The sequence below is a fragment of the Colossoma macropomum genome, unplaced genomic scaffold, assembly GCF_904425465.1.
Source record: "Colossoma macropomum unplaced genomic scaffold, Colossoma_macropomum, whole genome shotgun sequence".
NCBI lineage: Eukaryota > Metazoa > Chordata > Actinopteri > Characiformes > Serrasalmidae > Colossoma > Colossoma macropomum.
Genome location: NW_023494804.1, coordinates 21,807,420 through 21,829,750, shown reverse-complemented (window position 1 = coordinate 21,829,750; position 22,331 = coordinate 21,807,420). Strand labels below are relative to the sequence as shown.

General features: G+C 38.7%; 1 protein-coding gene across 7 annotated transcripts in view; it reads left to right on the top strand.

Moving 5' to 3' along the window:
• Positions 1-22,331, top strand: part of ptbp3 (polypyrimidine tract binding protein 3) — a 97,724-nt gene that overhangs the window by 36,263 nt on the left and 39,130 nt on the right. For all 7 annotated transcript variants that reach the window (XM_036595070.1, XM_036595072.1, XM_036595069.1 and 4 more), the window contains one exon: positions 4,987-5,062. In XM_036595070.1, coding sequence (XP_036450963.1) covers positions 5,038-5,062 — 25 coding nt within the window. In that variant the 5' untranslated portion in view covers positions 4,987-5,037. The remainder of the gene's footprint in view (positions 1-4,986; positions 5,063-22,331) is intronic.

The window sequence follows — 22,331 nt, the reverse complement described above, 5'->3', positions numbered from 1 at the left end:
TACAGTCTTACACAAAGGATTCATAAGTTTACATGTTTTGTTGGTTTTCTGAGGGAAAATACATTCTAAAAACTGTTAGCTTACATTAGCAAGCTAATGCTAATCCTGTCACAAATGCCAGACATGAAAAACAGGATTAATTAGGTTACTATTATAGATTAAATTAGGTTACTACTACAGATTTTACTTATCTAGAACATGTCTTTGCCTGCTATACTTAAAACTTTGTACTTTTTTACTTACATTAAGATTTGTCAGCCCTGACTCTGCTTTTGCCTGACTTTAAACTCTGTTTAAAGGGCTAATATCTCACATTTCTTGTATGTTATACCCCGCCCCCCCCAAGTTTTACATATTGCGTTATAAGCTAGAAACTCCTTCATTTAAAAAAAAAAACAAGACAAAATAGATTTTCCATGGTATGTGCCTTTCTAGTTTCTATTGTAATCTGCATCTTTTTGTACTGAGTGGGGAAAATTGCCAGTTAGCTGGGATGTTAGTTATCCAGACACTACCCCAATGGCTAAAACTACCCAAAACTACCCAGCACAGTGTAAGTAATTCAGCAAAAGACCCTAACCCAGTAGCCAAATCACCCAAAAACTACCCAGCACTTTGGAAATAACCCAACTCAGTGACCCAGCGGGCGAAACTCAACATTTGGTTACAAAAAACAATCAGTTTTTAGAGTGTAGGTTAATGCGTCCTTTACAGGGAACAAACTTCTGCTAATTTTAGTGCACAACTGCTATTCATGTTGAATTTAACCTAAGCTCAATGCCTATAAGCCATCTATTTTACAGACGGACCAATACAGACCAATATAATCAAACATTCAATTCATTTTAGATGTAAAATACATTATGTTTGGGTGCGTGTCATATTTTATGTTTTTTTCCCAATATGTTAAGTGCAGCAAATAAATGATAATTAAAAAATAGAGTTGTTAGAATAACAAAAGTTTGAGAGGAGAATCATGCCTGAAACTCCTCCTCCTTCCAGTCAAACGTCCTAAACATTTCCATCTCTGCTTTTCTGTGTTTTCGCACCCTGTCTCCACCCTGTTCATCCCTCCCGCCTCTGTTCATCAAGCGGCCTTCTAGTGTTAAATAGAAGCCGCCCAGAACTGCACCACAAGTTCTTAGTTCTCCTTCCTCTCTCAGCCGTAAAGTCTCTTCTTACTTTCCAACTAGATGTCGCAGGCATGGTCCGAATTAGTGAAATGCTGTGATTAGCTTTGTTCATGTACAAGATGTTTTAACTTACTTTCACTTAGAACAAGTCAGAAAATCATATAAGCAAGTCTATTTGAAAAGACTTGACATGTTTTTGAGGAGAGTGTGCATTGCACATACTAATTAGTGTACATAAGCTTCCATTACTTGTTAGACAAACCTCATAGTTCCGGCGCAAAACTAAGGAAGCAATCATACCTAATTGACTACATTTGGATTAAAGAGAACACTGAAATTTGATTTTTTTGCCAGACTGTTTCTTTCAGTGGCCCATATCATGAAAAACTGAATTGTTCTCACTTGTTTTTTGAGTAAAAGATTTTAATGAAGTATAATGTACAAGAAAAAGTGTGGAATGATCTCCTTTCATACATGAAGCCAAGTCCATAGTTATGAGACAGAAGGCTTGGCCCCTGCCCCCTATCCCCTGCCCTGGCCGCCTCACCTATCGCATGTGCCTGTTGTCAAGCGCCACCATGCATAGTAATAACGCTGCTGTTTCAGGCCTGACATTAATAAGGAGCACCAGCTGTCTGGTTTCGTGATTCAGAAGCGCTCTCTGTGCCTCGTGCTGAACCTTCAGAAATCCAAACGGAGACCTGATTCTGCACCGCTGCAGCCTATCCGCTCTGTTTACACTTCACATTATTAGTTTGTGGCGTTGTTGATTTGTTTGCTTGTTTTTTCCCCTTTTCTGATATCGATCCTCTTTGTTTTGGTCGAGCTCGCTGCTCGTGTCGTTATCACAGAGAATAATTTACATGTAGTTTTTTCCCTACTGAAATGTCTTTCATTGGACTGAAAAGCTTTGTTCAGTATAGCTTGGCTTTAAATATTTAAATAGGCTGCATTGTTTATGCCTTCAGGTTTCTTAACAATAGCTCAAAGAGACGATGGCTTTTAGATGTGCAAATGCTGCTACTGTAATTCGTTCTACATCTTAAATGCATTGAATATTCGATTATTGGCTTTTGTCTGTAGAATTAGATGGCTTCATAGGCCTTGATGTTAAAGGAAGAGTCTGGCTTTTTTCTGGCTTTAGCTAATGGTTGACTACCGCAGACGGTAATTTCATCACATTTCTATGTGTGTAGTACTAAAAACTGATAAATAAAACTCTTTTTATGGTAGAAGTCAGTGGGCAGGTGCTGTAACATCTGCCCATTGGCTTCTATTGTAGTCGTGTTTTGAGGGAATGGTCTTACTGCTCTGTAAATGCAGAAAAATGTCTGTCTGTTTTACAAATAATGTGAAAAATCTTCCCAGTGGCCGAAGCATCTGCCCATTGGCTTCTGTTGTAAGTGCATTTCGAGTGTTTTTTTTTTTTCTCGTTTGTAAGTACTGAAAATTTTGTCTATGATAATAAATGGTATGCAACAGATGTGGCAGATAGATATTAGATTTAAAAACGTGCAAGTATTCCTTTAATGTTTGCTGTCTGCTCCACATCAAATGCATTGAAGAGCCTCTCAGCTTGTACTCATTATCTGAATACAACAAATGTTTACCGGTGAGGTCATCCATTTCTCTTTACCATTAATGTCCCTCTTTCAACTTTCTCTGTGGGGGGAAAAAAGCCCTTTCTAAAATTAGAAACCGTGGAAGGAAGTCTGTTAATAAAATATTCCCTCTAGAAACATGGATGTGTAACCTTCTCCTCTGGGTTTTGCTTAGTGCGGCCATCATGTGCCAGCCATCTTGTAGCGCACACCTTCTGAATGATTTGCTGCTAATGGCTGCATGTGCATGCCCGTAAGCCGCTCTCTTCGAGGAATTAATGCTCTGCTAAAATGCTTGAAACAGTTCTTTAATGAGATATATCACGTTTTATCGGTTTTGCCCGCCTTCTCTCTGATGGTCCATGGACTTTTCTGTTAAGCTGATTTTAAGCGTAGAATTATTCATTATTTCAAACGCTAAAGGAAGGATTGCATTTCATGCTAAATTACTTTTACATTGCCTCTTCATGTGAACTGATTAGACAGTACAAACAGATTGTAGATGACCACAGTTTACACCAACAAATATTAAAGCTACAGTAAGCATTTCAGGTAGCTGTAAGAACATGGCAGTCATGAGCTTATGCTTGGGATGGAAGCCATGTTGGCCATTATATTGCTGTTTAGGAATGACTAGCACTGATGGGTAGTTAGCATTATGTGAAAATGGTCATGGTGGTCTCGCAAAAATAGCTTTAGAAGATATTCAAAAATGTTATATTTTCAGTGCAAGTCAGTCAGACATTTCTCTTCTTGATTGTGTGGAATTCACCTTTCATGGATAAATACACACTTAAAAAAGATGGTTCTTCAAGGGTTCTTTAGTAAAGAAAATAGTTATACATAGAACCATGAAAACTCAAAGAACGCTTTGTGTGATTAAATGGTTATTTGCATTGTGAAAGCGTTCTTCAGATTGATGGAGAATATGCTGTAGATGGTTCTATATAGAACCTTTTGAAAAGCAAAAAAGGTTCTGCTATGGTTATGATGTCAGGCTTGTAACAATAGAAGAACGCTTTATGGTGCTATGTTGAACCCTTTTCTAATAATGAAAAGGCTTCTATGTAGCACAAAAAGGGGTTATCCTATGGTTATGATGTCAAGCTTGTAACAGTAGAAGAACCCTTTTTGGTGCTATATAGATACCTCGTCAAAAAGGTTCTATATAGAACCCTATAAAACACTTTCTCCATCAATCTGAAGAACGCTTTCACGATGCAAAGAGCCCTTTAATCATGCAAAGGTTTCTTTAAGTGTTCGTGGTTCTACATAGAACAATTGTCTTTACTAAAGAACCTTTGAAGAACCATTTTTTAAAGAGCATGGCTGCAAACAGGATTTTTTAGGATTCTTTTGGTGTTTATTATGTTGGATGATTATAATTGGCTACAACGATGATTCATTGTTTATATCTCTTTTAAGAAAATATCAGAATAATATCTAAAATATAATGCAATTTTTGATTCTAGGCCTGACATTATGGTCCGAGCCTGAAATCAGCCAAGGAATTTAGTGGTTGTTTGTCTGGGCCACGAGTTAAAAGGCTTGAGAACTCCTGGTCTAGAGAAACTTTCTATACAGCACGCTATGTGGTGTTGATGTAGCGAATTGTAAACCTACACCTGTTTAATACTAAAACTGTATTTCTGCACGTAGAACATACTGAACATATAAAATTCACTGTTCGATTCACTGTTTATGTCCCTTTTTCTCATGAGCGTGGGCCTTGTGGACATCGGTGCTGAGTAGGTGGCTAGGTCCTCATAGCTGTCATCCATTGTCAGCATTTGCATTTTTTAGTGAAATGTTTCTTTAACCTGCACAGGAGAAACCAGAAATTGAAGTGTTTGAAAGTTCTAGATACGTCACTGGCTGTGAATAGAAGCTGTAGTCTAACCAGGTTTGTCAGTTGTTAGGAGTGGAAAACAGCAGCCGCTCTATGGCGGCGGTGTTTACTGAATGAGTTACTGTAAAACTAATACATACAAGGTGAAATATAAGTTAATGTCTGTTACAAGCTTCAGATGAACCAAATTAAATGCTTTTTTGGCATTAATTTTCCGTGATAAAGCTCAAACAGCCAAAAAAAATGCTGTACAAGTGCTAGCTTAGCGCTAATATACTGTATTACTGTGGCAGCAGCAGAAATTAGCAATATTATGAGGTGTTTTTGTTTATTTGACTGAGCTGAGATCAGGTTTGTCCTGTTGAGATGATAACGGTCACTCTCTTTGTTTTCTGTGTTCCAGTGGGCGTCTGAAGAGCCTCCCGCTTCTGCGTTCACGTGTGGCCGTACTACCATGAGCAATTCTACTCCATCCACAGGTACGGTCACGCCTGTCACGCCCTACATTTACACTGTGGATCGTCACATATTAAGGGAGAACTCTATGTGAGAATTATTGGCTATTATGAAAAGCAAAGAAATCAAATTATGTCTGGAATTTAAGAGCAGCTGAAACACACTACTGGTCACAGTGTACATTTGGAATTAATGTTTTCATCAGTATAAAAAGTTTGGAATCGATATGTTCAGCAACATAAAACCTGTTTTACTGTAGATAAATGTATAAAACGATTCTGTTATGATGTTAGTCCTATGAAACTTCACAGGTTACTAATAATTAACGGGCCCTGTATTTCATAGTTAATTGAGTTTTCCTCACTTTATATAGGATGTAAATATTGTTAAAGTTTCAAAACACACTGTTCACTCCTCAGTCCGTGGAGTCTGTATATGGAAACTAAGCTGCCAAGACAGCCCAGTTTGAATTCACTGGTTTCTGTGATATCACAAAAAAACACATGAACATATATTCACATATGCCCACCTATTCAGCCTACAGCAGTTTAGCCCCGGCCATTCACGCTGAAATTATAAGGAGTGTTTTGGTCTGGACTGCTTATTATACAAGGCATCATACAGGGCAGCCAATCAGAACAGAGCTCATTTACATATATCAGTCTCAAATGCACAGTAACAAAAACACCCTGTTTTATTCTAAGGGGATAAAGAGAGGACGATGGAATGGTGGAATGGAAAATACTTTTTGTACATAAAACCAAACAAAATTGGACCTCAGGCGAAAACTTTAATATGAATCTGTAAAAAAAAAAACAAGGTTAGAAATGTTAGGTGTGTCCAGAATGATAAACAGAGCTGTAGATGATTGTGAAATGACTGCGAAAGCTGTATAACATTGAGAATAAAGGTGAAGCTTTACGTTCTGTGAAGCTTGTCTAAACTCGCAACAGTGACTTTGAAAAAATGTGTTTGTGGGCGGAGCTTGGGGAGGTCAATTACTGAACCCCTAATTAACTGACGGAGCTGTAAGACGCTGAACTGGCTGTGCAGTGATGACTGCTGCTCTGAACACTGAGCACTGTGCTGGATGTTGCTCCTTAGTTTATTATGAGGCCCTTGTTTGTTTAATTATGAAGAGAACTGTGAGCGTTATTTTCCAAACCCTCCTCGTCCTGTTTGGTTCAGTTGAAATGTGAGTGAATGAGTGTGTGTGTGTGTGTGTGTGTGTGTGTGTGTGTGTGTGTGTCTGTGTCTGTGTGTGTGTGTTTGGGCAGGGGGGAGGGGTGTGGTGGGGGGCTGGCAGTAATCAGTGTGTTGTTGCATGTGGATGAGCTGCCCTGACTGGGTGGGTTTGGTTATTTGAAGAGCTGAATGGACCTCCGGGGGAAGCGGAGACGGAGGGCAAGATGAGCTGACCCTGACGCCTGCGCTCAAGTGTCAGAAATGAGTTCTCACTCTCTTTATCTGTCTCTCTCTCTCGCTCTACCCCAGTCTCTCTTTCTATCGCTCTGTTTCTCTCTTTCATTCTTTCTTTTTTTCTTTCTCTCTCTCTGTCTCTCTCTCTCCTTCCTTCCACTCTTTTTTTTGTCGTTCTGTTTCTCACTTGTTCTTTCTTTCTGTCTTTCTTTTTTCTCTTTCACTCTCTCTTGCTCACACACACTCTCTCTTTCTCTCTCTCTCTCTGTCTTACACTTTCTTTCTTTCTCTTACACTCTTTTTCTCCCTGCCCTAAGGTCTCTTTCTCCTTCTTTTCTGTCTTTTACTCCCCCCTACTCCTGCCCCCCCTCCCCCCCATTTGCCTCACTGTCTCGTAACAGCAGTAAACAACAGGCTGTAATCTGTTTTTGAAGGAGAAACACAGTCTCTATTATTTTCCATAGCCTCCAGCTCTGTGGATGACCGTTTGTAGCACTCAGACGGTTTCTATATTTAGAGTTTAAAATGTAAAAAATCTACTTTTTTTGTATTGTACAAAATATTTCAGCAGATGGAGTTATTTTGTATACTGACTTTACAAATATGCACATTTGTTTAATGAGGATTTTTATTAGGGCTGTCAAATTATTAAAATAATCAATCATGAATAGTCACAGTAGTTTATTTGGTTTAGTTAATTGTGATTAAGCACAATTGTCTGATTTACTCATGAACAGCTTAGGGTGGAACTAAAATGCATTAGCAGCATTAAAACGTTATAAGCTGCACAGTAGTGTTTAGAAATTCTTATCACGCTATTGGCCTTCGCAGTATTGATCAATTACGTTTGCAAATGTAGCATGCATAATGTTTAACCATGTGACCATGTGTTCACCAGTGTTTTAGTACAACCCTGTTAAAAAAAAAAAGTTGGGACGCTGTACAAAATGTCAATAAAAACAGAATAGAGTGATGTTCAGATCTTTTAAACCCTATATTTAATTGAAACATAATACAATGACTGCATATCAGATGTTGAAACTGAGAAATTTTATTGTTTTTTGAAAAATATATGCCTATTTTCAATTTGATGCCAGCAACATGTTTTAAAAAAGTTGGGACGGGGGCAACCAAAGGCAAAGTAAAGTTGTGTAATGTTAAAAAAACACCTGGTGGAAGATCCCACAACTAATTATAAAAAGATATATAAAGTATAAAAAGAGCATCCAGAGAAGCTGAGTCTTTCAGAAGTTAAGATGGGGAGAAGTTCACCACTCTGTGAAAGACTGTGCGTGTAAATAGTGCAACAATTCAAGAATTGCATTTCTCAACATAAAAATAGCAACAAACTTGGGAATTTCAAGGTCAAAAGCCGGCATCCATAATATGGGAGTGCATCAGTGCACATCTGTGAAAACACCATTAATGCTGAACAATATATATACAGGTTTTGGAACGACGTATGCTGCCATCCAGACAACGTCTTTTTCAGGGAAGGCCTTGCTTATTTCAGCAAGACAATGTAAAACCACATTCTGCATGTGTTACAACAGCATGACTCCGCAGTAAAAGAGTCTGAGTGCTAAACTGGCTTGCCTGCAATCCAGACCTGTCACCTATTGAAAACCTTGATGCATTTGAAATGAACAATACGGCAAAGGAGACCCCGAACCGTTGAGCAGCTGAAATCCTGTAACAAGCAAGAATGGGAAAACATTTCACTTTCAAAACTACAGCAGTCGGTCTCCTCAGTTCCCAAATGCTTACAGAGTGTTGTTAAAAGAAGAGGTGATGAAACACAGTGGTAAACCTGCCCCTGTCCCAACTTTTTTGAAACATGTTGCTGGCATCAAATGCAAAATGGTCTCAGTTTGATTTTTTGTTTTTGTACAATTAAATATGGGGTTTAAAGGATTTCCACATCATTGCATTGTCATGTGAAACTAGCCGCCGCATTTTTTTGAACTGCTGCAAATGCAACGTCATTGGATGGCTTGTTCCTTCAGCTAACAGACACCTATACTGGCTAGCATCACACTGAGTGACTGGGGGAGAGGAAGGATCGTACCCACCCAGCGAGAGCGAGGCATTGCGTGAAGCATTTCTATTGGTCTGTTTATCAGGAAATTTACATACAAAGGGCAGCTGCTGAGCTCAAATGATATAATGAAAAATTTTAATTGCAAAAAATGGAGATACTTGTTGTTTATTTGATTTGCTAATAAACTGGAATTGGAGCAACAGCCATATTGGAGCTAATAGACCGTTACATGTCAGCCTCAAAGCCTGTTTCTGAAGCAAAGTTAGTTCTAAAAACCATAGTCAGGAATTACTGTTACTTGCAGGACAGTTTTTAGTGCTGCTGAAATAGAAAACATTTGGAAAGCACCAAACTGTAGCGTCTATTAGCATCGCCACAGAACTCTTTTTTATTATTTCTGAGTTTTAACCTCAGACTTGACTCTCACCCTTAGCTAGTATATCACTATTTTGGTTAGGCAGAGAAATGGCCTTGTCCTCCATATAGCAACTTAATGGCTTGACATAGCTGCCATTTAGCAATATTGCTAAAATAGTTTCCTATATTTACAAAGCAGAAAGGTTGAGAAGGGCCTAAGCAGAGCCGACCTTGAGATACAGGGCAGACAAAGCTAAAACAAGGCCCTCGCACCGAAAACATAAGGTCAGTTTTTTCCTGAAGGAGATGAAAATATGAGGTTGATGGCTCGCTCTGGCAGGTGGAAGCAGTTGCGATAATAATTTTGATAGCAGGCGTCTGTCCTTTTACCCAGCCAGCCTGTCTAGACACACTGAACGTGCTTCAGTTAGATACGAGGCATGTGGGGACATTTTTATGTGGTGCGGTTTAGGGTCTGGTTGCTGAAAGGAAGTGCATGACTGCATCTTTTGGTTAACTTTTATAGGATCCTCTATTGAAGCTAATAGACCTCTGACGTGTCTCTAAAGCTGAGGTGGCTTTTCTAAAAACTCACTAAAAGCCCCAATCAAGAATCTATTTACAGGCCAGTTTTACCAGCAGTATAACACATTCAACATTAGCAGCCTCAGTCAAACATTTAATAATCTTAAAGACATTTTTCATTTAAATGCTTATCCCTAAATGCTTGAAATTTGTTTTGGAGGCCAGTAGGAGTTTGTTTCCAAAAATTTCAAATTATAAGGCTTAGTTTTGGAAACGTCTCAGCAGCCAGCAAGATCTCAGCGTGTGTGGATCTTCAGCCTGTTTCAAGAGCATCTCAGGTGGCTCCTGATGAAGCTGCTTGAGAGAATGAAAAGAGTATGTAAAGCTACATTAAGGAAAATGGAAAGTAGCTGGTTCTAAAATAGAAGAGTTTTGGTTTATTTAACAGTTTTCGGTCACTGCATAATTTTATGTGTTATTTTGTAGTTTTGTTGTCTTCATTAAAATTAAAAATATATATATAGTTTTGTCTGCACTTTTGTCTAGTACTGTATCATACTGTCTTTTAGTCTTTGACTGTTCTTGGTCAGTGGCTATTAGGGCTGTATATCACAACATTTGATACCAAATGTTTAGGAAAATCATGAAATCTGAAATATTAAATATTGTGAAATCTCAAATATCAGCACAGCCTTTTTTTTGTGAACAGTTGTTTCATTGTCTTTTGTCTATATGACATTTGCTGATATGTTCACAGAACATCTCATCCCCATATCACCCCACCCTTCCCAGGATGTGGCGGTGGATTTCACAACTAAAAAAAAGTTTAGTAAGTGTACAGTACAGACACCAGATTGGAGGGTTCTCTTCCAAGCCTCAGTACTTCTCAACTGAGCAGCATGTATACGAGCAACTGAAAGTTCTAATGAACTAATATCAAGCAGAGATGCAAAGCAACACTTGTTGCTGCTAAACTGGGAGATTAAGTGAGGAAAAATAATTTAAAAGAAACACAGGTGCTGAGCATGGAACATCGTGGTGGATGACAGGAGTGAAAGACTTTAGGACAGGAGCTAAAATAGTTAAAAAAATGTGCCAGGCTCCCCTGACTGCCATGAATCAGTCCATACATGGAAGACAATATGCAAATACAATACACGATACATGGAATAAAATACACAAATGTGACTGGAAGAACTTTGCACAGTAGTTAAATATAGTCAATAAATCAATACATCAAACTTTAACAGTTCTTAACAGTTTTTTTCAGTCAATGTCATATTTCAATACAAGCAAACTAATCAAACTAATTAAATCAAGGTCATATTTTGAAATTATTCAATCAGTATTATTATATTATTATCAAATATCAGTACCAATATTGTTATCATCAATTGTGATTGATGCAAACATTCCAAAATCGATACAGTTAATCACCATATTCAGGTCATAAAGCATCCATACATTTTACACCCTTGATGGCTACTGAAAGTGGTCTTGCATACTAAGGCCTAAACAATATGAACATTTTGTGGCCACTATGATACTGTTTTAAGGGCAACAAATTCCAATAATGTCGATAAAATGTTGTATTTTTATTTTAGATTTTATGTTCCAGTAGATTTTGTTTAGTGCTTCACTGACTGATATGACTGTCAGATCTGAATTGTCTCACTGAACTCAGAACAACAGAAACTCAGTATTAAGTAATGTAAATACACTGGGGACGAGGTGACCCAAAATTCTATTGGTAGCTACTAATTACCTCTTATTTTTCTTGTTTTCATCAGTTTCCTTTATATAACCTGTAATAACTTGTTATTTTCATCCTGTTCTGTTATCAAGGGTGAGGCTCACTGTGACACAACAGGTTTGCACTCTATCATCAGGAGATTGAGATCAGTTAGTAATTGTTGGTCTGTCAACAGTAATTTCACCAATAGCAATGAAACCATGGATTGTCAATAACTACCAGCTGATATATCAGTCAGGCTCTACTGCATACAGCAGTGGTTCTCAAACTGGTCTTCAGGGATGCCCAGATGGTCCACATTTTTGCCCAATCCCAAATCCCAACACATAGAAATAGTGCAATATTGTTGATTGTGGATCCCTGATGATCGGTTTGAGAACCACTGATGTTCAGCAGCAGTGATTTTGGGTGTAAATTTGCTGCCTGTCGACCCATTATATTCCATCAAAAGAGCGGTTGTCTCATCTTCCACTGCATCTGAGTGTATGTCATATACAGATCCACATTGTTGTAAGGTCTTGATCCACCTTGTTGAGCACACACACATTCATATTTCATCTCACTCTACAGAGACCACTTCTCAAGATCCATAGAAGAGGTGTTTTCTGCCTTGTCAAACCCGACACACTCTTGGCTCCCTCGAGCGAAGATGACAGCGAACCCTCCCTCATCCGCGCCCTGAGTAGGGGGAAACAAACCCCAGCTGTATTAGAAAGTTAAAGGCTGATAGAACATGTTTGACTTCGGGGCGAGTGTGTGTGTGGCAAGGACTGAAAGCAGGAGATATGAAGAGGGAATTCTCTCAGGAAAGGCCGGTATTTGAAGAAAGAGTGGTATAAAGATCGTTGATGCCTAGTAATAAACTGATGCAACGTAGGCAGCATGCCGTGAATTCCCAAGTGTCCTAGCAACGGCTTTACACCAGCAAGACTGCAGATACTGCCAGGCATCACTCAGTGATACTCTAAAGATGAAGCTTAGAGGAAAAAAAAAGTTTGATTCTCTGAGGGTTTTGGAGCGCTGTTGGAGCTGGGTTAGTTCTGTAATGTAATGTGTTGGCGTTGACTGGTCAGTTCATAAGGGATACAGTTTCTCCAAATTCTCACAGAAATGGCAGATGTTCATGTCAGTGTTACGCTGCAGGCCGCACTCAATAACAGTCACAACAAACTGCAGTGTCTGTTAACAGGTTTTGTTAGTCCAGTAGTGTGAGGTGACTTTAAAAACTACACACACTGCAGATTTATACTGGATTAAAATCACTCCATAATTGTTACTGTCAGACTGTAAAAACTGCACACACTGCAGATTCATACTGGATTAAAATCACTTAACAGTTATTACTGTTAGACTGTAAAAACTACACAAACTGCAGATTCATACTGAATTACTTTTACTCCTTAATTATCACTGTCAGACTCTATAAAACTAAACACACTGTAGATTCATGCTTGATTACGATCACTCCACAGCTGTTACTATCAGACTGTAAAAACCACACACACCTTCAGATTCATACTGGATAAAAACACTCCATAATTATTACTGTCAGACTGTAAAAACCACACACACCTTCAGATTCATACTGGATAAAAACACTCCATAATTATTACTATCAGACTGTAAAAACCACACACACCTTCAGATTCATACTGGATAAAAAAACACTCCATAATTATCACTGTCAGACTGTAAAAACTGCACACACTACAGATTCATACAAAAATTCCATATTTTGCTGGGAATAGCTTAATTTCACAGAACTCACAGGTAAAATTAATCCAGCTACAGTAGGTCATATTTACATCACAGGGTGCAAGTTGCCCAAATCTGAATGTGACATAAATTAACTAAATGTGACATTTGACCACACAGACATCTAAATCTTTTCAAGTCTGATCAAATAAATATCTGATATGTGACCATGTGATTGTAAAGAAAACGGTCAGATTGGACTTTCCTATAATGCTTCACTAGGCATGTGCATTTTACTCTGGTCATCATCTGGTGTGGGCAGTGGCTCAGCAGCAGTTGTAACTTAATATAATACGTGTATGTGTGTCTTTTCAGGGCAGAGGTGTGTTCACACTAATGATAGATATGAGTCACTTAGATGTGCAAGCCGGAGACGTCAAGCCAGAAAGATCAGATCACGCCAGTCAGAATTGAGCAATAATGCCTGTCATGTGGATTTAGCCTTAGTGTCAGTCTTTGTTTTCCCCATCACAGCCGAAGTGGCTTTGGTCATTTTTGTGCTTGAGCAATCCGGCAGCCTTACAGCTTCCTTTTGCTGTAGTGCTGCCAGTGCTTATTACTAAAAGCTATCCTTGATATTTGCCAGGCCACATTTTATACCCAGAGTGACCATAAAAGTTTGTGTTGTTGTTTGTGCAGTCCGAGTTCAGATGCCTCTGTGTTTGTTCAAGGCGGAATGCTTGTAATTGATCAGCTAGTAGAAATGTACACTACTGTGCAGAAGTCAGACACCACCTTTTAATTTATTTAATTTCCAGTCAAAACGGCATTTAAGCACAAGTTATTTATTTTTTAGAAACAAAAAAAGCAGACAAACGGATAATTACACCGAAGCCTCAACAACTAAATATATAGATGTTTCAGTTTTTTGTGTGTCCACTCTTCATTACAGCTTCCATTTTTCCATTTCCATTTTTTTTACTTTCAGTTTTACAAAGAAATCTGCAGGAATAGTTTTCATACCTCAGAAGTTCAGCCTTAGAAGTTGGTTGCATTTTCTGCTTCTCACAATCCAAGAAATCCCAAACACACTCAGGGATGTTGAGGTCTGGACTCTGAGGTGGCCAGTTCATTGTTCTGAAAACACCAGCAGCTTCTTTCTTTGATGTATCTGTCTCCTTTTCTCAGTAAGAGCTTTTCAGCTACACATCCTTTCAGACTCATAGCACTGAGTTGTCTTCTCACAGCAGAAGGATGGACAGAAGCACCTGTGGATTTTTCAGATCTGAAGCAGCTTGATTTTCTCCTCTCTCTCAAAGTGCTGATTATTATTATCTCCCCAATTTTGTCGAATTGGAAACGACAAAATTGGGGAGATAATTGGGTAAAAATCCAGAAAAAAAAGAGCACTTAATGGCTGTTCTAACTGGAAATTATGTGCATGAAGGCTAATCTATGCACAGTACACATAGAAATACAGGTTCTGTGCAGGTACATTTTTTTGTTTATCAAGGTGCAAAGCAATGTAAATGTATCCTCAAAGGTACAACAGTGGTTTTAAGGTCCAATTATGTACCTTAAATAGTTTTTTTTTCCCCCAGGTGAAAGTATGCATTTGTACCTTTTTCCTAACCTAATGTTTTAAAACAGAACATTAAAATAATAAGGCTGGAGACGAGACGGGGTGTGTGGAGTTAATACAACTTAGAAAATATCATTTCAATGGATTATGATAGTTACATTTCCTGACTAAAGGTACTGAGATGTACCCTTCATGGTACTGCCCCAGTGACAGTTTCATACCTTTTTTTCTCTGTGTGTACAATTTTAGAATACTAGAGCATTTTTATCCATGAGTCGTCTTCCTTTTACTTATTTAAAGAAACAGTTCAACCAAACTGCTAACATGGCTGAAAAAATGAGTGCAATTTGCGTAATCATAATTAGTGGCTGTCCACAGACATTCCTAGTTAGCAACATCTATATTTTTGGGACTGAAATATTTCTTTAAAGCTCCTCTGGAAAACGCCTGTAGCGTGTTTGGTTCAGGAGGGATGGATGCTGTAATCGCATTAAAGCACACAATAAGATTTGTTAACGGCACAAACGAGATGGATTGCCGTGCCGGAGCCAGATGCCTCGATAGGTCATGTGTACGGTCGTCATGGTAACGCAGGGTCATTGAGGGGAGGGAAAAAAGGGCCAATCGTCTGCGCTTTCCTGTGCCGCCTGCTGCTATGTGTCAGGTCTGCTGTCTCCGAGAACAGCGAGGGTCCGACTGTCACGAAAAATGACTCACTTCGTATAACACATAGAGTGTGTGTGTGTGTGTGTGTGTGTGTGTGTGTGTATTTCTCTAGGGATCCGTTTTTACTAAGTGTTTTTTTAAGCCCTGTCATTGAGCCTCCTTTTTCTGAATGTCGTTTGGTTATTTCTGTGCGAGTGTTTTGTCTGCGTCTGCCTGCAAACAAAATCAATTTTATACTAACCAATAACCAAAAGCGGCCATAAGCTATATATTTAACCAATAAAATCTCGTTTCAGTCCTAAACAATTCTCTCTCTCTCTCTCTCTCTCTCTCTCCCACTCTTTGTGCAGGAAAGTCTAGTTTCTTTTCTCTGCCTATTTTCTCTCTGCATGGGGTAGGCTTCTGCTTCGTCCTACGTTTACTTGTTATTCTGGAATGTTCTTGTTAGTTCCCCGTTTTAATGATCGTCTCTCTCCTGTGCTGGGAGCAGAAAACGCTTCATAGGTGCATATACTGTGCATATATATGTATATAGATTGTTTTCAAAATATCTTCATCCCCCTGCAATGCTGGCGAATGCTGTAAAGAAAAAGGCTGGACTTTATTGGTTTTTCTGGCCTTCAAAGGAGACGTGAGCGTCTCTTTGCTTAAAATTTGAGTGTATTTTTTTTCATTGTCACACTATTGTATTTATTCGCCAGTGTAACGTTAGCTTGCTTCAGCATCAGAGCTCTGTATATAATAATCATAGCTTAATAGCAAGAACAATATCATTCAGTAATTGAGCTCGAGCTCAAATGAGAGTATTCACAGCTGTGTAATTGCACCCATTAGGTTTTCATAAGATCCATGATATGTTTCAATGAATGCGGTTCTGCTGTCTTCCATTATATTTTTAGCTGTATATTGGTAGCATTTGAGGGCCACATTTAATGCTTATCTCATGTGTCACACGCGTAATTGCACTCTGCTGCTTGCACATGTGCGTCAGTCAGTCAGTGGCTGTGTTTACATGCAAAGATTTTTGCCAATCAGATTGAATACATTTCGATTATAGATGAAGACTGAGGTGTTTATATGCTCACTCTACTCAGCAATCTGGTGGAAAATCTCTATTTACAAGCACGATGCAAGTAATCTGATCCAAAATTATGCGCATGCGCAATGAGTATCACTTAGTGTAGACGTTACCATGACAACAAGCATCACGTGAGTCCTGTCAGAGTGAGACGAGCAGCGGTGAGCAGTGCTGGTGTTTTTAATTACTTTAAAATCATTGCAAAAAGAAAATGTACTTCACATGCACTTATTAAAGAAGGGCGAGAAGAAGACGTGTTCTGAGACACAAAAGCTGGAGGCCCACCCCACCGCCGTATTATTCTTCAGTTTAATGGATTATTTACAGGATTACCCACCTCGTTCAATCGGATAGAAATTGTATTCCGAATGGCCTCTCCTGGGCTGGTCTATTCCGACTGTGGTGTATACATGGACGTATTCTATTCCAATTGAGCTATTAGTTATTAATGGATTATCAGGCTGCATGTTAACGTGGCTCGTAGACTGGCTCGCTGGGTGGTCCAGCAAAAAAAAATAAATAATGTAATTTAATTTTATTTCCAGTAAACTACAGTTCCTGATTGATTAGTTTGGTTTTTCATTTAAGTTGAGGAACGTTTTGAATTGTATGTTTGAGAGTGCAATCAGCAACTGGTTCTGCTAGACAGGCTTAATGAAAAATGAAGCACACAGCTAATATAATTGCGTTCGGGAGCACTTTTCGAAAGAAAGCACATCTACAGTGATGAACTTTGTTGAAGACAGACAACAGTTCCTAGCATGGTCTCAGACAGAAAGTGTGATGTGCAGGGTGGAAGGAAATCACACATGAAAGTGCAGAATTATACAGAAGGACGTGATGGACAACGACGGCTTTCGAGGACTGCTGAGGTACGCTGAGCCAAAACTAGCCTTGGTCATGACATTTATGCTGGTTAACAATTAATTGCAGACTAGTGATGGATGGTTGTCAGTCAAAAAAATTTTAACCATGTTATGTTAGTATTTTAGTCTTGTAGAACTTTACAAGTTTCAGAAAATTAGTAGAACACGGTCCGTGTACCTTTGGTCATTCGCTTTTCATTTTAAAAACTAATATTGAAAAACGGGAAAATGGGACAGTTCCCGTTTTTGGTTCTATTATTGTACTAATCATGGAATCAAATAACAAACAAACAGTAGTGGAGTTGTGGGGTTGTATTTTATTTATCCAAATACAAGATTTGCTATAACTTCAACCAGGCGTAAACATACAGAGCACACATATGTTCGCAGGAGGACAGAAAACAGGAGGTCACAGTTAAAAAAATGATAAAGATAGGAAGGATTGCACTCATGATTTCGGTTATTTCTGCATGTAATTAATGGTTAATCTTTCATTTTCCTTCACAGCAAACAGCACAACATGCAGGATTCTCTTCTGGTGAATGCTTTGTGATATTTTAATGCAAGCTGTACAAGTGACCTATTGTATATTAAATAACAAGAATTGTTAAAATGGCAAGTGATGTGAGACCTTTGAATAATATTGCTTGTGTGTGTGTGTGTGGTTTTCTTGTAAAATACACCTGCTTTTACTCTCTGTGTTTCTAAAACACACCACCCTCATCTTTCGCACTGTTGTGATGTCATGGAAAGACAGAGTCTCGTGTTTCTGTGGATTTGCATCTCTTTATCAGTATTTTCCTTGTCCAGCTGAGCAGATGTTCACCTACACTGTTTAAAATAAAGGACCTGTGCAGATACATTTTTTGATCAAGGTACAAACAATGTAAATGTACCTCAAAGGTACAGCAGTGGTTTTAAGGTCTGATTGTGTACCTTTAGTAATTTTTTTCCAGCTGAAAAGTACATATTTATACTTTTTGTGGCACAGCAAGAGAAACCAGACGCTTGCAGAGTAAAAAGGCTAAAGTTGTTTTAATAGAGTTAGGCAAAGGCTTGGTCAAAAAACAGACATGGATCAAATCCAAAAGACAAAGGCAAAACACAACGATGATCATATCACTGTGCAAACAAACACCAAGGGGCTAGACAAAAGGGTAAGTCAAAAAAACAGGCAGAAAGGTCCAAAACACTGATCAAAAACGACAAGCAAAATGCAAAAAAGGCAGAGTCAAGTAAACAAAGCAATGGTCAAATACACAGCAAACAATAGAAATAACGCTCAGTGAGTTCGTAAAGAAGCAATACCTCGCACTGAACTGCACTAAAGCCTGGGCTTATAAGCTATGCTGCCTCGATCATATGACAACAAACACAGGTGCAAACAGTTAGTACTCCGGGGAACGTGAGCGCTGATAGGAGCACGATAGCCCGTCCGAAGTCATGTGATCCCGCACGGTACTGTGGGTAATGGAGTCCGTTAAGGTCTCCGAGTCAGAAGGAAGTTGTCTAGTCATGTGTACCTTTAATTCTGAGAGTGTACTGTCCCACTAAAGCAGCGGTTCACAGTCCTGCTCCTAGAGCGCTCCTGTCCTGCTATTTAACTGATTAGTTGGATCAGGTGTGTTAAAGCAGTGTTTAAAATCATCAAAATATGCAAGGCTGACAGATTGCACTTCATGTTGTGCCCGGTTGTAAACAGCTCTCTGAAGCTCTCATCTTTTGTCCCTCGGCCTCCCCATGAGTTCAGGAGTTTACAGCTCCAGTTCTAGTTTGGTGATTTTTCCCTGCTCTGATACACTGACTAAATCTGACCCTTGAAGGTAAATTCACCTGATTATAAATAATTAGATTACTGAGATGTAAACAAACTTACCAGCTCAAATTTCCCTACAGTGGTGGTGATGGGAGCCAGGGAGGTCTACAACACAAACGTTATTTTCTATTTGCTATTTAAAATGACCAGTGAACTCACTGGTGTCTTCTGAGTTTTTATATGTAATGTTGATGATGGTAAAATAATGGTATATCTGAAGAAATATGTTTTATTTGGGGACTGTTTTGCCTCACCTTGCATGTGTCTACTTGCCATGGGTGGATTATAAAAAATATGGTCCCTTTTACCAGCACTGTGAACAGTTATGACTTGGTAAGTTTTTCTAAAATGGAACATTTTGTATCAGACCAATCTGAATTATTTTGTTTAGATCTTAATGATTTAATTATAGAAGAATCTTGAAAAATAACTTGCGTGAGTATTGAGAGTAAAGAACAAAAACATGGAAGGTTTGTTGCATGCAGACGCTATAAGAGGTAATATGTACCTGATTGTTTGGTTGATTTAATGATTCATCTTTGTGTTTTAGGCGTATGTCATTTAAAACAATACCGGTTGACGGACAGCTTACAGAATTTTTGTTTGAAATAATTCTGTCCATAGCTTCACTTAGATGCCACCATTTTGCTTAACATCACACACCGATACCAGCCAAACAGCAAACAAATGCAAATATGAATTTGAGTGTCTGAATGCACCATGATGTGCTGGACTGCAGCCCCCCCAGGTTTGGAGCTGAAAATAAAAACCTGCTGTAGCTCATGAGTCCTGTTGCATTAGTTATTTCAGCCTCAGCACATGGTCCAGCAGACAGTGCTGCTGCACTTCCCTCTCTGTCTCCCTCTGCCTCATATGACTGACCCCCAGCAGTATTGAGTCTGAAGGAGGAAGCTGGGCCTGTCTGGAGTTTCCGTGCGTGCAGACCTGCAGGAGAAAAGGAGAAGAGGGAGGAGAGGAGGAGAATGAGAGGAGAGCGTGTTAACTGTGCTGAGTGATGCGTGTCCACTCCCTCTGGAGCGCTGTGGCACGGCATCCTGCTGACCGCAGCACTTTCTTTTGTGTGCCGTCGTTCCTCTTGGCCTCGACTCTTCGACTCGCAGGATTAACTGTGGAGTGTGTTTGTGTGTGTGTGTGAGAGAGAGAGAGAGAGATATCACCTGCTTTTACTCAAAAACGGCACTCGACACACAAGACTGAGGCACTGAGTGTTACCCAGTATACACCTACACTGAGAAACCTGACCTGGTTAATGTAGTATCTGCCACTCATAGTGCAGGTTTCTATTCCTAAGTGAAGAAGAGCAATAGACACTACAGAAAACCTTGTTAAATCATCTTAAACATAGTCAAATATATCATAATGAGTTTTTTTCCAAGATTATTTAAACTATTTCTAGACTTGTGAAATTAAGAAATTATCTTAACAAGTAATAACAACAAGCACAATTATCTGCCAATGGAATAAGACTAATTTCACTAATAAAACTGTTTATGTTAAAATGTTTAATAATCTTTTATGTGATTAACAGTGTTTAGTTAAGAGCCACAGAACACATAACAAGCATAAACATCACAATAATAATAATAGTCATAAATTACCATAAGCCTGGAGAGAGTGCATTATTTTTTGAGGTAATGTTTAATAATCTTTATTTATATCATATTCATACTGTTAAGAAATATTAGCTATATATTAACTACATTTAAGGTGATTTACGACTCTTTCATTTGCCAATACTTCATATTTGCTGTGTGTAAATAGAACAAACAACTAAATAATTAAATGTTCCTACTGTTGTAAGAAAATCTTCATAACCAGGCAGTAACTTTTCAGGGAAGAAGAAACTGTGTTTTTTTTTCCACTGTTTTGACCTAATTATTGCAAAACTTCAGTGTGTTTGCAGTTGTTGGTTAACTCCCAAGGCTGTAAAATACCTAGAGAGTATAAAAAGAGGGGAAAAAAGCATGAGCAATATCAAAAGCATGCGCAGAAGCAGTCTCTTTTTCACAGAACAAACTATGTCAGACCCATTGTAGTAGGCACACAGGCATAAATCAGCTTCTATCTTGCAATTAGTAAATTAGTAATAGAGTACTCGAATATTTGGAGTTTTTAACAGAAGCCAAACAACAGAAAGCAGTAACAAACAGTGCAAGGAGACTTGTTTGAGTTTTTTAAAGAAATCTGCAGGGATATTTTTCCACACCTCCCAAGTTGAGTCTTAGAAGTTGGTTGTATTTTCTGCTGCTGGCGATCCTAATAATCCTAATCATAAATTTAGACTCATCAGCCTATAAAATCTTACTCCACGCATGAGATGTCCAGTATCAGTGTTTTGGTGTCTGCATGTCTGTCTGTCTGTCTGCCAGTCTGTCTGAGGAAAACCTGTCGCTGGTCTGTGATGTGCCCCTGGAGATAGTTCTGTGCCAGACTGCCCACAGTGGGCACCGTTTGCAGTCTGCCAGACTACATAAGCTTGATAATCCTGTAAGAAGCTTGTCTTATTGTTTTGGTGGGCATCAGAGATGCTGCCCACTGGGTGTGGCATTTGCTGGGGTTTTTCCCCTCTCTGTATTTTACCTCTCTCCACATAAAGCTTTTTGTGCACTGAAAAAAGTGATAAATGTGTTTGATTCGTACATCATTTCCACATGACTATAGTTTTGGCTGAATTTCAGCAGTAACTGCATTAATGTTATATATTTAAATACACATTTGAATCAACTAAGTTCAGGGCATTTGGCAGATGTGACTTCATTAGCATTGTAAGGTTTTGAATTTGCTTGAACCGTGTGCGGTTGTCTTATTGTGTGAGTGGTGGTTAGTGACTGCACTGTCCTGCCTTTAAAACCACATTCGAGGATTTCATCAAGGAAATTTGTGGTTTATATTCACTGCTATCTGAGAATGACATTTTCTCTTTGGATGACTCATTTGCTTAGTACAGCTATGAAACCTCCTCATGAGCTGAAGTAGGAGGCTTTTTAACCGCTGCAGCGAGTTTAGAGCTGCAGAAACGGGCTTGATGTCACTGACAGCTGGTCTGTACAGTCAGAGCTGTGCTTCTGAGGGAACTGAAAGCAGGACCTTTTTCTTTCATCAGGGTTTCAAACTTTGAGTTAAACCTCATGAAGGTCTACTGCCTAATGCTTATTATTCAGTAGCTAGGGTTGTGTGCAAAAGTTTGAACCCCCCCTGTCAAATGACGTTTTGTGGATTTTATGTAAAAAAGTTTACACGTCCTCAGCAGGGAACAAACTTAAATGTAGCCAATTTTATTGCTCAATTTGTATTTATTTTGAGTTTGACATACTGGAAAAAAACATAAAATATAAAATGCACCAGGACTTCTGCACAGGTCACGCTATATATAACATAATCACGTATTTAATTGTATAATTATGTATTGAATTACATATACATTCTGTTTAAAATTTCCATTTGTTTCACTGTCAAGAAATCTGAAAGAAATG